This window comes from Pelmatolapia mariae, linkage group LG1, assembly GCF_036321145.2.
Source record: "Pelmatolapia mariae isolate MD_Pm_ZW linkage group LG1, Pm_UMD_F_2, whole genome shotgun sequence".
In the NCBI taxonomy this organism is placed as follows: domain Eukaryota; kingdom Metazoa; phylum Chordata; class Actinopteri; order Cichliformes; family Cichlidae; genus Pelmatolapia; species Pelmatolapia mariae.
Window position 1 is genome coordinate 31,254,351 of NC_086227.1, and position 17,054 is coordinate 31,271,404.

At 39.5% G+C, this 17,054-nt stretch overlaps 1 protein-coding gene across 1 annotated transcript; it reads left to right on the forward strand.

Moving 5' to 3' along the window:
• Nucleotides 1-7,417: 7,417 nt before the first annotated feature.
• LOC134620178 (ribonuclease P protein subunit p25-like) lies at nucleotides 7,418-9,058 on the forward strand. Its single transcript, XM_063466240.1, has one exon. It carries the CDS (start codon nucleotides 7,648-7,650, stop codon nucleotides 8,476-8,478), a length of 831 nt encoding a protein of 276 aa, XP_063322310.1. The 5' UTR covers nucleotides 7,418-7,647; the 3' UTR covers nucleotides 8,479-9,058.
• Nucleotides 9,059-17,054: the final 7,996 nt, after the last annotated feature.

Below are 17,054 nucleotides of genomic sequence, written 5' to 3' on the forward strand. Positions count from 1 at the left end.
TGAAAATCCATATGATTCCAAAGCAGCTGAAAAAGTGATTCCCTTTCAGAACTTCATCACAAAAATCATTATCTACAGACTGCAAATGATAAAAGTCTTGATTTTTTTAAATTAATATTTGTCATAATTACCAAATATGAGAAGCAGGAATAAGGAAAGAACACCTACTCAACCATGGTGGAGCATATCTCACACCAGCCTCAACACTAAAGACACTTCAGACCGCAACCAAAATCAAACACTACCTTCATTTTGATGTCTACTGAGTGCATTTTGTTATTATGCTAGTTCACTAGTACAGTGTTGCCATAGACAAGTAGACATATGCACACCTGCCAAGGTACTTAAATCTGCCTTTGTGGTATTTCCAACCACATTAGATGTGTCCAGGAATACATGAAAACATGATTACTGTTGCTACTGGCAATAACACATCATGAAATACTTCAAGAATTACAAATAATAAGTTCAACGCTTCCCTAAATTGAACAGCTTTAAAAATCTCCGGGAGATCGTAAATGTGATCTACATGCAAGACAGCACAAAATTATAGTCAATTCAATTCAGTCTTATTTATGTGGTGCCAAATCACAACAACAGTTGCCTCAAAGTGCTTTATATTGTCAGGTAAAGACCTTACTATAATACAAAGAAAACAGAGAAAACCCTAACAATCATATGACCCCTTATGAGCAAGAACTTCGCCAACAGTGGGAAGGAAAACTTCCCTTTTAACAGGAAGAAATCTCCGAAAGAACAAGTCTCAGGGAGGCTTGCCCATCTACTGTGACCAGTTGGGGGTGAGTGGATGAAGACAGGACAAAGACATAATGTGGAAGAGACAGATATTAATAACAACAAATAATTAAATGCAGAGAGGTGTACAAACACATAATGAGTGAAAAAGGTGACTGGAGAAGAAGCACTCAATGCATCACAGGATTCCCACAGCAGCCAAGACGTATTGCATCGTAACTAAGGGAGGATTCAGGGTCATGTGATCCAGCCCAGTTTTAAGCCTAATCTTAAAAGTAGAGACAGTGTCTGTCTCCCGAATCCAAACTGGAAGCTGGTTCCACAGAAGAGTGGCCTGAAAACTGAAGGCTCGCCCTCCCATTCTACTTTTAAATACTCTAGGAACAACAAGTAAGCCTGCAGCGTGACAGCAAAGAGCCCTAATGGGGTGATATGGTACTATAAGGTCTTTAAGATTAGCCTGATTATTCAAGAAATTGTATGTGAGAAACAGGATTTAACAGGGAACCAATGAAGAGCAGCCAGTATAGGAGAAATATGCTCTCTCTTTCTAGGCCCGGTCAGTACTCGTGCTGCACCATTTTGGATCAACTGAAGGCCTTTCAGGGAGTTTTTACAACAAATAAAACTGATTTCCAAAGACGACTGGGTGAATATTCAGAAATAATGAATAAAATGTACATTCTTATTTCCAATATGTTTAAAACTTGGACAGTGCTATCGTGAACTCACCCAGTGGTTCCTAAAGTCAAATTTCTGAAGGCAGTTGTGCTTTTCTGCCATTGCCATCTTGGTTGCAAAACCTTAATGCGATGAGGAAGGGCGGGTTTGAATGTGCAACTGCACACTTATTAGCCAGTGACTCCATGGCCAGTTACTGATAACTTATTAGCCAATGAGTGCACAGTTTTATACCTCCATTTTGAAACTTGGTATGACCAACATTTAAAAACTAAACTTCAGTTTTCATTCAATATGACCAGAACTGAATGACGGAGCCCATAAACTCAGCAGGAAAATGTTTACACAGGCCAAGACAGTAAGCGTTTCTCTTATAGACTTCTATAACACCATAAATACAAGTATTTTTTGCAACCATAGCCATTGCCATCTGGTGGCCTTCAGGCAGAATGTAGGTTTTCAGGCACTTGGCATTGGCTTGACTCTTCTGACAGAGAAGCTAGGTGTGCTTATTTAAAACCCAACTGAGCCAACTGAGGGGCAGCCAGTCAGAAGGAAGCAAGTTTTTAGAGAGGGGGCCTTAAGGACCAGTTTAAGAAAAACATGCTTTGTTGTTTGCCTGTTTATTTTTTTCTTTTTTCTGTGAATCTCACAACGCTATTCTGGTACAGAGCTAGAAATGAGAATATGAAGTCCTCTTTAAAAGTAATTTTAATTTGGCTACCTTGGTCATCAATGGTAATAACACAACACATTCATCCCATGGAGATCTTTTATACCATTCAGTAACACTGTTTAATCAAGGTTATGTCCGAACTTTGCAGTTCTTTGATTGTCAATGACACTGTTGTACAGACCACTGTGCTGTTATGTATTGGTTAGAATTATAGTTTCTTTTTTTGGAGTTGTATTTAACTAAAAGAAGCCAGAGACACTAAGAGAAATTCAAAATGGATAATAAATGAAACTAGCCAGCAGATTTAAATTTCAGCAGCTATTGTGTCCTTCAACAACAGTTTGAAATATGATGCTTTTGATAGCCAACACTGGAATTTGGTCTTTTCAAAAATAATAGGGGTTGCATTTTAGCAAGACACACAGACACTTTCTACTGCCATTATAATTTCAACAACTCATTCCTGTCCTCTTCAACTTTAATATATCTTCAACACTAAACCACTAAAAAAACATGAAACACAAAAAAATTGTATAATAAAAATGAGTAAATTAATAAAATAAATTACATTTACAGATCCTAGTGCAGTTTCAATAAATATACTACATACGACTGATTAAATAAAATTTGGCGAGTCTTGATTTTAATGGATAAGCAGCATTTGGTCTTATAGCAGGCCATTAATTATCATCAGTCGGCTTAAATTCTTTGGGCTGCTCTTTCACTGAATCCATCAGGATTAGAAAATGTTCACTTTACTTTTCAAAGACAAACTTTAACATACGTGCACAGGAGTTATACAGGCATGGACAGGCATCTTTCACTTACCTTGAGTTACAGCTGTACTGTTGTACATTCTATAGATACTAATATGGGGTTATATGAATCTGAAAACATTACAATTTGTACACATGTTGAAACATTTTGGTTCATATTTTTAGACAAAAAAGAAACACCACCACTCATCATCAACCCAGGCAATCTTTGGTACTGATGTTGACGACTCAGGTGCCATTCTTCATACATCGTCCATTCCAAATGTTTTGTATACATATATACAGTAAGCAGCACAAGAATCCTAAATTAAAATCTACTTCCTCTGAGGCATCTATTTGGGTTTTGCATTTGTTTCAACATGGCCAATTAATTCTTGATGTAATTGATCTTTTTTTCCATGAAATCCATTAACTTTTACCCGGAGGCCACACAAAACAGAAGTACCAAACACAAATGCTATTTTCAACTGCTGTTGCCAATTTAAATTGGAGACAGTGCTGTTAATCAAACTGTGGGAAACAGTACACCTAAAAGCATAGAGCAATAGGGTTCAGCTCCACCCAGTTCCATTAAATGTTGGGAAAAAAGCAGCTGTTTATATCATGGTGGTATTTCAAAAGCATCTAAATTACATTTATTTGGTGACATGATAGCTTTGCAATGCTGTTTAGTTGATGAAGCTGAAGACACCCCTTTTTTGTCGACAGGCCTCATAAATCAAATGTTGCCATGCCTGCTTTTTCCCTAACATATGTTATATGTTTGTTCATATTTTAATGCTTTGCTTCTAAACTTGACAATAAGTATATATATATATGTAAACTTCTGTTCCTTCCACCGCTGTTTCTATCTTTTTCATGGTCTTCCCTCCAGTCTCTCATGTTCCTCTTTCATAACTGTCTTCAGTGGAAGTTTTCTGCCACTGTGTGAGACACATCTGCATTGCAGTACCAAGGGGAAAGCGGTGGCTGGAGTAGAAGAAATGTACATATGAATAGCTTTAGACCAAGGTGTGAAGAGGAAAAAAGAGAGAATAAGGAAGTGTGATCTGTCATTTACAAAAATAATGGATGCATGAGTGAAAGGAAAATATCACTTCACACATCATTTAGTATCCCAGTTTACTTTTTTCTCTTCTTTTTTTTTCTTTGACACAAAAACATGCCCATTTAAACGTCCAAAATCTAATACAAACACAACCATTTGCATCTCAAAGTGCTGTCATAGGGAAATCACAGACGGGGTCATCCACCCCCACCTCCCTGTGAGCCTCTGTGCCTCCCTATTATTAATGGCATCATCATTTTTCCTCTACTCACTCTATTTCCCTTCTGATAGTGGGGCCTGCTTCATCGTGTTCTGCCATGTTTCTGTAATTGCTCCAGCAGCCTGCCTTATGCTGAGCATATAGTTTTTGTATGTGTGTATGTGTGTGTGTGTGTGTGTGTGTCTGTCTGTAAGTGTGTACATATGCATGAGTGTGTGTTGCTCTGTCCCCCCACCAGGGCTGGCTGTGAGTTTGTGGGGCAGAACCAAGCCGCGGGCGAGCTCCACACAGAGTGAAATGACAGCCTCCAGGCCACCATTGGTTGATGACCGTGAAAACACTTGCGGTTAACGTAAAGTGAGCGACCGGCTGTCACAGCGAGACACTGCGCTTATGTGCAGCCCTGACAACAGCACAACAAGCTTCCCTACAACTAGACTCTGCAGTGCTGTAACAAACAACAAAGAGACAGCCCTACAATTTGTAACAGCAACCGACTTCGACACCTGAAGTACATAGAAAGTGGGAGAATCGCTACCATTTGTCACAGTCTTTGTTTATCTTTACTTAAATTCAGTTGGGCAGGAGAAGAAGCTGAGGGTGGTTGTTCAAACGAAGACAGGGAGGCTAGAGTGCAGGGGAGAATTCCTGGACTGTCACAGATGCCAGCCAAGGTCACATAAAGTGAGGAGTAAGTGCTTGGAGAGCTACAGGGGCAGAGGCCAGCTCTGTGGAGGAGGTGTGAAGGAGTGAGTGACCAAGCATGAACATCGCCTCTACCCATCATTAAATGAAGCCACTTAAAGGAAAAATGCTCTGCTCAAAAAGGTCAATACACAACTCTTTTGCAAAGCTCTGATGGTTTTATTTAGGCATTCAGAGAAGAGGGTTTTTTTTTCTTCGATGGAGACGAAAATGTTTTTAATATGTGTCTGAAGACACTACTCAGAACCCTGCCTTTTTACTCAGAAGCTGAGTTGCTTAATCTATCACATTCCCACCATAAAATGGGTTCCTATAGCTAAACTGAGAAGCAATAAATGATATGCCAACAACGTGTAGTAAGGAGGGATGATTATAGAGCTGCTTTTATCATCAATTTTAACCTCTCTGTGGTTAAATCAGACTTCTTTTACCCCATGCCCTCTTGCATTTCTTTCGTGCCTCATCTCATTTTCACTGAACATGGACATGTGCGCACACACACAAACACAGTTTATTATGCAGTAACATTACCAGATCCCCTTAGGCAGCTGTGCATCTCTGTATGACTGATGAGGGTAATTTCTCCCAAACAACAGAATGATCACTTTGGTGGTGAGCGCTACAGACCCACCCTCCTCCCTCTGTCTTCCCTCTCTCCCATCTTTTTTTTTTTTAGGTTACAAAAAAGGCAAGAAAGATATTTGCTACCGTGCCTCCTGCATTGTCTGGAATGGTTACAAAGATAAACAGCTCTACCACCTTATGGGATTTTTTTTTAAGTCAATAATCTAATTCCATGGATACAATCAAACTATTGATACTTCAGTGACGATTCATATCCATGTAATAGAAGATACTTTGAAGTTGGATTGGGGGGTGTGGTGGTGGTAGTGGAGGTGGTGGTGGTGGTGAGGGGGTGGGGGTTGGGTGTTCCTTATTTTTTCCTTGATTACCATAGGGATCTAATATAATACACATGCCATTGTGAATTAGCCTCACCATAAAGCCTGTGTGAGTCGCAGTGAGTTTATACTGCCTGTGTACTACTGTGCACCATGGAATACACTGAGCTGAAAGTAGTTAGGACTTGTCTGGCTCTCTCTCTGCCTCATAGGTTCAGCCTCAGTGGGCTGTCTTCACCTATTTTTTCATCTGTCAGTCACACACAAAAACAAATCCACCTGTCGACCGGTAGACTGGGCTGAACAGGGCTATACTACAGATGTCTGGGCTTGACTTAGTGGAAGCGAGCAGGCCAGCGCCCTCCACTGGTGATAAAAAGCCCATTAAGATGCTTATTTCCTCACCTGTCGGGTCCATCACCTCACCTCTACATATAGTAGAGAGTAATGAAGACAGTTATCATTAATACAGCACTCTGAAGATAAAAGTCATGCTTCTATGCATTTTGCGATCTTTGTGTCCTTGATCGCAAGGATTATCCAGGGTTGCGACAATATAACAATCCATGCGTTAAGAGACAGGCATTCTTACCGCACGACCTGATTGCCTCGGCAATGAAGCCATTAATGGTGCATTATGTAAATAGTAATGGTCACAAACATCTAATAGGATAAAGGCTAAGTACAGTGCAATTTAATGCTGCTGACTTTCAGTAGCTCTTTGAAGGATGTTTTCAATTATTACAGAGCTAATTTAATTCATTGTTTCGAAGCTGAAAATGCATTTTTAAAGGTTGACTGAGTCTCTATTTCAGAACTCAGGTTTAATCAGTCATGTACATTGAACACTGGAACGTCCTCTAAAGAGATTGACAAAGTTGCCGGGGATCTGCATTCTAGGTTTTAAAGGGACACAGTAGCCGTCTCCCTTCTCTTTTTCCTCAGATGGCAGGCTTCAGTTGTGGAGGGGAGGGTGTTCGTCTAAAAGATGAAAAGACCTGTGCCTTTAAGAGGGCTGTCTCCCCTTTCCCTCATGCTCCCCCTCAGCCACACAGACACTCCTCCTGTGAGCATTTGTGAGGCAGCTTCTGTCCCTTATGTCTCTTTGTGGGGAACAGAACACACTTCCCAGAGCATCACTGAAGACAAGACAGAACTCTAGGGACGACACCCCAGTTGCAGACATCTGTGTAACCCTGGCCTCATCTACAGTGGATGTCAAAATGAGAACACGGAGAGGAGACACAGACCTACTCAAGCTGGAGTAAAACATCCAGAGGTCCAAAACAGGACGTGGAACTTAAGAGGTGGACATCCCCAGATGTCAATTTTGAGTTGAACGTGACACGACCAGCACATCAAAATCAACAGCGCTGGATTGGATCGCTAAAGAAAAGGTGGAGTCCTAATTTGAGCTTTCAGGTTCTCTTTAGAAAAGTTTTGCTGAAGAATCAACAGAGAACTCTATTTTATTTTTTACTGCTATTCAAGAAGAAAATAACCCACCGTATAAAATACTTACAAATTAAAGAAAGTGGATAACTTAGCTTTATATATTGATTTTTTATTCATCTTCAGAACACTTTCCAAACAGTCTGTGGTATGAAATTTAGATGCTCTTTAAAGAACATCTTTAAAGGTCCCAGCACTGCTCTTAATTTACCAGCAACACATTTATCTTGTTTCTGCAGCTCTTTCTTGGAGAGCATTAAATCATTTTTTGATAGCGCTTTTGAGGAGGAGGTAATATGAAGTCTTGAAACTTTACAGCTGTTCACTGGAGAGAGAAAGAGAAGTGCCACATGCATAAGAAAATTATGTTAAGCTGTGGGAAAAGTGTGTGCCTGGACTAACATTACGGTGGATCACTGAGGACTGCACAAATGTTCACAGCGTTTGGAGTGGTCAGTGGCCAGAACCAGTACCTGAGCAGAGATGGCGTGAAGCCCCACCCAGGACTGGAGTTGAACAGACCAATCCAAATGGAGAATGGGGTAACTTCAAGCATGTGCCCTGTTTATCAAAGCCAAGCCTGTAACAATGCTGGACAGCCAGGTGGGGTTAATAATGTTTCTAGGCCAGTGAAACCAGCACCACTCCCAGTCCCTCCTCCTGCACTCAAATTAGGGCAAGAAGGATTCAAAAAAGTGTGCCGAACTGAGGAGGACAGTCCCTGTCCCTTCCCAGGGCTAGCTTCTGGGGTGTTGGAGATGCGCGTTAAGGAAGGAAGCAAGATTCGCAATTTAATGGGATTTGCCATGGCACGGATGCAAGGAGAGAAGGGAGTAAGTGGGGTAAATGTGAGTGGTGGTGGGCTCAGACAAGTGGTTTTTACCGGGTCAGGTCGTGCCGTCACAAAGACCATCACCTGTGCCGAGATCATGAAACGGAAAGTGGGCTGTTTGCACCAGCTGACCAAACTCCGGTATAAGGTTGTAAAAGAAGTGTGGGAGAGTACTGAAGGAGGGACATCCGAGATGACAGTGCACAGGACTGTGCCCTCCATCAGCATCCTTCTTTCCAAAGATCCTCTGGATCCCCAGGAACCAGGCTACCAGCCTCCAGAGACTCTCGGTGCATTGTGGGAAGAAAGAGAGGGTACCGAACCTGCAACAGCATCCAAGAGATCCCTTGGACCTTTGCCATACACCAGTTTCCCTGACTGTAAGAGAGTGTGTTTAGGGGAAGGAGCCTCAGTCCTTCCTCCTCACTGACTGGCCCAACTGGTGTCACAGTGGAGAGGATTGAATCAGAGGCGTTCATTTGGCACTGCACTCCACTCAAGCACAATGCTGAGACAATCAGAACATCCACTCAGACAGAACAGTGCTTTTTCAGAAGAACTGACTACCAATTCCATCCTCCAGAGGTCAGTTTGACTGGGACCTAACAAGCTGCCTCTGGACATACAGCATTTACAGGACGTCTTTTGTGGTACGTCCAACATGGTCTCTCACATCCAGAAAACTTTGATGATGTGTGCTACCATGCTAATATATGACATCTAGAAAAAAATATTACATCCTATTTCACACTAACAAAAGCCATGAATTTCATAGGTTCTAGGTTACTGCTTTCAGTAAACTATTAACAACCTGTGGACAAAATCATTTGTTTGCCTTATGCTACAGTCATCTCGGCAACCATTTTCCCCATGCTTTTAAATTTAACCTTTCGGAATATAAAACGTAGATCCGAGTAGACACACACACACGTACGCAAACGCACATGTGCACACACACATACACGCACACACACAACCAAAGCCACTGGTGACATGACAAATGCACAGCATACACATTTTATTTGTCTGAGTATTAACTCTCATGAAAACAAAATTAAATAAATGCTTTTTTTCAGTGGGATTTTTCATTTGTATTTCATCTTTCTTACTCAAACATCATTGAATTTGCAAAGCTGCGATTGAACAGAAAATCACAGTGCGCTGTTCTTTTGATAAGAATAACAGCAGTGAAATTTGTCTGTAGAAAAAGCTGATTTAATGACAAAGCTGTTGATAAGGCGCAGTCCTAAACCAACCCAGCCTGACAGAAATGCCTAGGGCAGAAATACAGGCACAGATTATCATTAAGATAGCAATATAACATCACACAGCACAGTGGAGAAAAGGATTAAAACTAGGTTTGACAGAGCTTCACACTACACTGTTCCTGCAAAATATTAAATCAAACCAACTAGCTGCTCTCCTTCCTGTTTCAGCCTATAGGCCTAGCCACCCACTATATCAATTGTAGTCTAGCTCTTTGGGTATATTCTTACATTTCATAAGCAAAATAATATGCTATAAAATATGGTATAAAAGGAGCTAAGCTTTCAAAGTAACGCTATGCACTTGGAGTTGACAGACATAGCAAATAAAATGGCTGTATACTTTTTCCATTTTTTTATGCATTGCCTCCCTGCATTTTCACGCCATTTAGATACCATTTTAGTTGCAAAAGCAGTACCTCTAAGTAATTGCAGAAGCTTAACTGGATGCTGCAGACGCTTTTGGTGCTTGGATCAAAATTCTACCCTCTGCAGACTCCACAGCAGTAGGAAAAAACAACAACTGAGGGCATATGTAATGAATTTTATGGATTAAAAATTTCTTTAAAAGTTGTTCTGAGCAACACAAACAAAATAAACCTTCCGGTGAATTAATCAATCCAAATACTTAAGACCTTTTCCATTTAATCACCCATATGTTCCACGCATAATAACTTAGATAAGTGGAACCTTGTCTTAATGCCGATCTTAATGAAAATCTGCAAATGCAAATGTCGACCCCCTAAAGTAGATTAATCAAAGTGACTCCTAATTGGAGGGGGGCATTGTTAGTGGATTTTAAAAGAGGAGAAAAAAAGGAAAGTCAGGTCTATGGCATTTGCTTTCAAACCCACTGGAAAAAGAAAGAAAAATGCTAGTATTTCATATAGCAGTCATACAGCACTTTAACAGTCTATGACGGACATAGTGATTAACCTCCCTCTCGATCCCATTAAATGAATCAGAGCACAGCAGAGCACCCAAGGTTGAATACAAAATGCTGTGACTGCAATACAGGACATATGTAGCAAACTGTGTGTCCTCAAGACTGCAGGAAGGTTATCATTCCAGGTCATTGTTATCACAGAGTTAACTGCTTTCATCCAAGAGCCTATGGGACAGTCAGTCTACGATCCAGGTTGAACAGATAATGCCACTATAAGTACATTTCAAATCGACCCGCATCTGTTATTAAGCACTAAGAATTCTGGGCCAAGTGTGAAATGCAGTGGGGGTAATTAGGGATAATGGCAAAGCGTACCTGACTGAGAGAACAGATAAAACATCCTGACAAAAGCATCATCCCAGCGCTAAATCCAATGAGGCTGGCATGAAATAGTATGGTGAAGGAGTCAACAAAGTGCATTACAGGAATGTAGACAAGGTTATTCACAAGCTGAGAGTCTGTTTTGCCAGTAATGTTTAGCTGGTGGTTTTCAAGCATGCAGTCAAGGTGAATTTGGAGGAAATACAGGCCTAGGCTTAAATTCTGTTCGTATAGTTAATGCGCCCCACACACACATCATACACGGATGCACACGCACCGCATACATATATATTGTTATATATATTGCATTCTCATTTTTTCTGAAGGTCAGAATGTTTTTCTGTGAACAATTCATTAAATACTCACTACATACTTCAATCATAAATGACAAAGGAAAGCATTATTTTAAGGCTGATTACAGTTTTCTGTTGTGGTGGACACAACAGTAACCTCCTTTTTGCCAAAGCCAATGACTACATGCACTGAATGTGAATAAATTCATTTTGAAGTTAACATAATGAAAGTGTTGGCACTCCATTTTTTTCCCCTTCTCTGCCGCTGCAGCAGATGAGAGTGAGGTCTCTGGGATGGCGTGGGAGTTCGCTATCTCCCAGCCTCCAGATGGCTCCGTCTTCTCTTATCTAGAAGAATGGGTGCTGCCTCAATTTTTCAACTCGCCTTATCTGGGAATCCTTTAAATTGAATATTTACTGGGCCTATGTTTTCTGCTTGTGTTAGCCCTCTGAAGTCGACATTCCTCTTGCTTGTTGAGACAGGCCAAAAGGTTTTTCTCACTCATACACTCTCTTTGTCTGCCTTGTCAAGTAATGGGCCAGTGATTGATTATGTGATTGCTAGGAAAGAATGGAAGGTTAAGCAGTTAAGCAGAGAGCGCTGGAGACATATTAATGAATGGCCATAGAGGGAATATGTTGAACAATAGAGAAACATACATTACCCAAACATGACATCAGGCACCACAACTATATGTCAGGGCTAAAGTAGATTAAATTAATCATTTTCCAGACAGTCTATTGTTTTCTGCACAGTGTACACTAGAGGTTAAGAGAACACTTAAGCAGTCATTGAAAACATCTTATTGCCAATTGACTGGCTGTGGTCTATCTGCATAAACAAGCTGTGCCACAGCTACTCCCTGGTAAGTGTCTGGAAATGTCTTTTCAAAACCATTTTGTGAAATGCCTCCATGTTGGATTAATCAGTGCAGCTGAGGATGTAATTGCTGTGCTGAAGTCAAAGCTGTAAGAGCAGATAATGAACACTGACTACAGGGCTGCCAGAATCCAGGGCAAAAGAAATGAGAAGTTTGAAGACCAAAACGTCTTCAACATTTTTTCAAAAGCTGCGACTGAAGATGAAGGCTTGGTGCATTTAAATGTGTTTAAACTGATTTTTTTTTTAAATACATGAAAACTAAAACAATCACTCAGGGTTTGCTTTTAGACTTTGTTACAGGAAAATTTGACAAAGTCTAAGATTTTAAGTTTGAAAATCTGGGAAAATTTAGGATTTTCTGGAGCTCTTTTTGCTGTATTCCATAACTAACATGCAGCTGTAAGTGATATACATTACACTGGTATTCAAATAATTTTCCTATATGAGAGATAGGTTTAGAAATATGAAAAAAAAAATCAACTAATGGCTGCTGCCCTCTAGTGGAGAATTAAGTTTCAAGTCAACCGCAGAAAAACAACTTGCTCAAGAGCACCATTATTGATGTATCTGACAGACATAAATGGCCCAGTGCACTAGATGATTTCCACAACAAAGCTAAATGTCCACAGAATACAACACCATTATCTGATGAGCTTATTATCTATAATACAGTTTTAAGAATATAACAAAGCATTTACAACAAGCAAATGGGAGCTCTGGGCTATGCTATTTTTTGGATCATTTAATGGCAATCTCAAGGCTGGTATGCTAAAGTCTTGCCTTTTCTCAGAGACAACAACATTTCACCCTTTTATCCTCATTTCCTCCTCTATGCGATAATGAGAGGACTCAATTAGATTAAAGAATTTGAATAAATGAGGTTTCATGGTAACACATTATGCCCCGTATCTTTTCTGAAAGGCCTTGATGAGGAACAAAGAGGCTAGGCTCAGGGACCGATATCTGTGAATTACAGGGGGAAAAAAACAAACAACATTAGTTTTGTACTTTTCCAGTAATGCTCAGAAGAAGATAGAAGAAGGAAATAAACCCTAATGGTAAGCTGGAAACAGTAAGACCCTTTAAATTTTTCCAGGCTTCACCTTTTGACCTAGACTGTGCACATGTACAATCTGTTGAAGATGCAGTACTGCAGTTAATATTGTGAGTGAACTGCTCAAAAATACTGACTATGTTTAGAGACGAAAACATACAATTCATAATTCTTAGCACTCTCTGACTGCATTTAACTGTGAAACTAAGTCCTGATTTCCTGTGTGAGAAAAGAAGTACTAAAATGAAATCATGGTGGTTTTCTTAAAAGACCAAAAAAGAAAAAGAAAAGACCAGGATAATGCGGGCGCAAAATATAGTGAAAATGAACTATAATTAGACTGTTACAGTGTCTTTTTCACCATCTTATGTTTTTTTTTAATTCACAGAGGAACAATGAAATTCAACACAAATCCTTACATGGCTTTTTCCCTCTGTGTTTGGCTGAAAATATTTTCTTTGGTTGTTAGTATCGCTGTTTGACACCAATTTAACTTGCACTGCCATTGATTTCTAATATCACAACATGCATTGATATTACAGTGACTGCACAGCTTATTGAGTACATAATACGTTGCATTTCACACAATTTTAGTTAGTATTCTTTGTTTTGTATTTTTCTGTTTTATTTAGTTTATTTTTGCTTGGGAATTGATGGAAACTGCTCCTATCACCCTCTACTCATCATGGCGGATGGCTGTTATTCCCAGAGAATGGTTCAGGGAGGGGCAGCCTAAGGTTTCTTCTTTCCTACCTTTGTCAAGTCTTTCTCATAGGAAATAATTTGATTATTGAGGTTAACGAATTTTCTCCACATTACAGTAGGGCCTTTACCTTACTGTATAAAAAAAGCAACTGTTGTTGTAATTTGGATCTATATAAATAAACCTAAATTAAATTAAAGTGAATTGCCGTTACCCAGAAAAACATTTAACATGCCTGCTATAACACTCATGTCTAACCAGTCAAATGAATAATGCAGGAATAAAACATTTTAAATGCCACAATAATGATTTTCAATACATTGCTACATAAATTAAAAGAGTGATCACCTTGTTACATGACTTTCTGAATCTTTTTTTTTTTTGAGATTGCATTTGACACACAGAATTGCCTTTCAGAAACGTCAGAAATCAATAGCAAAAGAGGGTTCACAAAATATATTTGTGGTGATCAGAGATATATAAATATACAAATGACAAATTACTTAACTGTCATTTTGTCACTATACTTCATTTTTTCCCTCAAGATCAAAATGTTTTTCTGTGACTCCATCTCCACAGAAGATGAGTATAATTATTCAGAAAATCTATTTTCTGACATGACTAACCTAAATGTAGCCCAACCCTTGCACTCATGCTTTCAATGTCATAAACTAAAACACATGCAGGAATCCGACATGCTAATTAAAAGGATTTGGCTTAAGCTCCGTCATCAAACTGTGAACACACACTATAAGGTTTTAACAGGATTTCATCAGTTATTTTGCCAATCACATTCCACAGCAAGGTTGACAATATGACTAAATGATTTGGTTATTTGAATTCAAACAGTGTCAGTTGGGGGTCCACTCTGCGCAGTGGGAGGATTGGTAGAGTAATATCAACACGGTTGTGATTACTCCATTGCAACAGTGGGGTGCTCCAATCAGAGCCGAATCACTCTACTCATTACAGACTACAAGGCCAAATATCAGTGGGTGGACCACAAAATCAGGCTTTGCATGTTCCCACTGAAATTAATTGAAATTCATTTGTGGCGCCCTGATGCTCCCCATCAACACCAGACTAATTCACATTTGCACAATTCAACTCAGGTTCATTAAGTGCAAGCACATTCCAAGTAAAAAAGCATTACAAAGCAGGGCTTGTAATCTGAACCTCACCTTTTATACCATGAAGACAGACCTGGGCACAAATGTTTGGTGGTCCCCAGCCAGCTGGTTTTGATGATCAGGCTGTTTTTACTTTTTCTTTCTTCAGTAATCAGACATTTCATACAGAAACATGTAAGTACATGTATGTAGAACAGTTTCAAAAGGAGACATTGTACCTTACTGAAAATGAAGGTACAATGCACACAAAGTATGCACACACAAAGTATGCACACCACTGGTACAAAACAGGAAGAGGTTTCATAACAGCTTCATTAAAATTTTCACTAAATGCAAAAAAAGCGGCCAGTGTTTTTTCATGTTACGATGATATTATAATGTAAGTTTTCAAACACACACACACACACACACACACACCTTGTGTCATTGCCTTCCTTTTCCTTCTTCTAGCTCCTGTTAACAATAATGAAGCAGAGCTCAGAGAGCTTTTCAATTAGATATATGTTGGGATATGTTAAATAAGTGAAGGAATAAAAAAATAACAATAATAATAGTAATAATAATAATGAAAGCAAAACAGAAATGTCCCCTGGATATCTTCGTATTCGAATGTGAAGAAGAGTAGGCCATCCACTGAGTTCAGGTCGTAAGTTCACTGCAACTGCACAAATTTGAGCAACTTTAAAGTTAACTTTAGTGTTTTCATTTCTGGTTGAACCAATTCAGAAATGACCATTTTAATAAAACAACTGCATAGAAACAGATTAAATGTCAAGCATTATCTATTTATCTGTGTGTGACACATACTTATGCCACATAACTCACAATCTACATTAATAGCTCTCTAGGTGCATCATCAGTAACACACAAAGTATGCACACCACTGGTACAAAACAGGAAGAGGTTTCATATCTCCAGAGTAAACCCAGCTAACGCAAAAAAAGCAAACTAAAAAATCTATCACAATTTCTCCACTAGACTACTCTAAAAATAGTTTTCCTCTCAAAAGTAAAGAGCCAAACTTCTACAATCGGTTCAGGCCCTGAATATCATCCCAGGACCCTCATTATTTTATTAATAGTAAATATATGATTACTGTTTTATATAAATGGGTTCTTACCTTGAGTTTTTGTGGTGGTGCTTTAATGCAAAACTGCAAATTTGTGTTGCAAATAGTCACTGTCACTCTCTGAGCGTGAAAAATCATCCAGCTTCCTGAAAGCACAAATTGGTATCAGTTGTCGTAACACTACAAAGCCTGAAACTTCTTACAAATTTCCAAACATCACGCACATACATCTTCACAAATATGATACAGCCTATGATCACAAGCCAGAGTAGAAAATGTGAGCGTCTGTAGGCCCAAATAATAAAATGAATAATCACTCATTTCAGTCTTGGCGTTTTAAGTTTTAGTTTTCAGTCTTGATGATGCCTCACTCACCACAGGTAATGTGATTAAAGACGTTGTCATTTTCCTTCTACAATCTTGAGGATGTCTGTTATGAAATAGGCCTGTTACTAATATCCTCTTGTCACCAAAGGAAGTACTTTTAGGTTTTTTTACCACAAAAAAAATCCAGATGAAAAATTATTCAACAAAACATATACCTTTCTTTCCCCCTTTTTTACAAATCTTTTAAATTCACTTACTAAAATCGGCTGATCAGAAACGATGTAACTTTTAACCACTACTGCCTTAACTTAGCTAAACTCGATGGTGACCATGGAGTCAGGTTTTTGTTCTTTTCCCCTCTCCTAGCAACAGGCTTGTCTCACCAACAGATCTTCTTCTGGCTGCTTCCATTAGGGTTTAGCACATTTGTCTCCATCTCATCCCATCTCTAGCATCCTCCTCTGTCTGCATGTCCTCTTTCACTATATCCACGAATCTTCTCTGCGATCTTCCTCATTTCCTCTTGCCTGACATCTACATATTCTAGTCCAGTATATCTGCTATCCCTCCTCTGCACATGTTCAAACCATCTTAAACAGCCTGAGTTGTCCATCTGATAAACTAATTTCTAATTCTGTCCGTCCTGGTCACCCCCAACAAAAACCTAAACTTCAACTTCTCCAAACCTCCAACTCTTTTCGTCAGTTCCACCATCTCCAAACCATACATAACAGCAGGCCCCACTATGTGCTATTCTTTTCACCCCTGATACTCACCTGCTCCAACCTGCGTGCACTCTCTTCTTCATCACTCATGTGTACTGTCCATCGCTTTGGCTGGTTGATCCCAGGTATTTAAACTTGTCCACATTCACTATCTCTACACTTTGTATCTTCACTGTTACACCTGTTCCCCTTTCATTTGCACACGTGGTATGTTGCTTTACTTGTACTGACTGTTTTCTTCTTTTCTAAAGAGTATACCTCCACCTCTCCAGGTTCTCTTTCATCTGCTG

Bases quoted from the DNA above. Each gene is read 5' to 3' on its own strand.
- LOC134620178 (XM_063466240.1), top strand. From the start codon at position 7,648: ATGTTCACAGCGTTTGGAGTGGTCAGTGGCCAGAACCAGTACCTGAGC.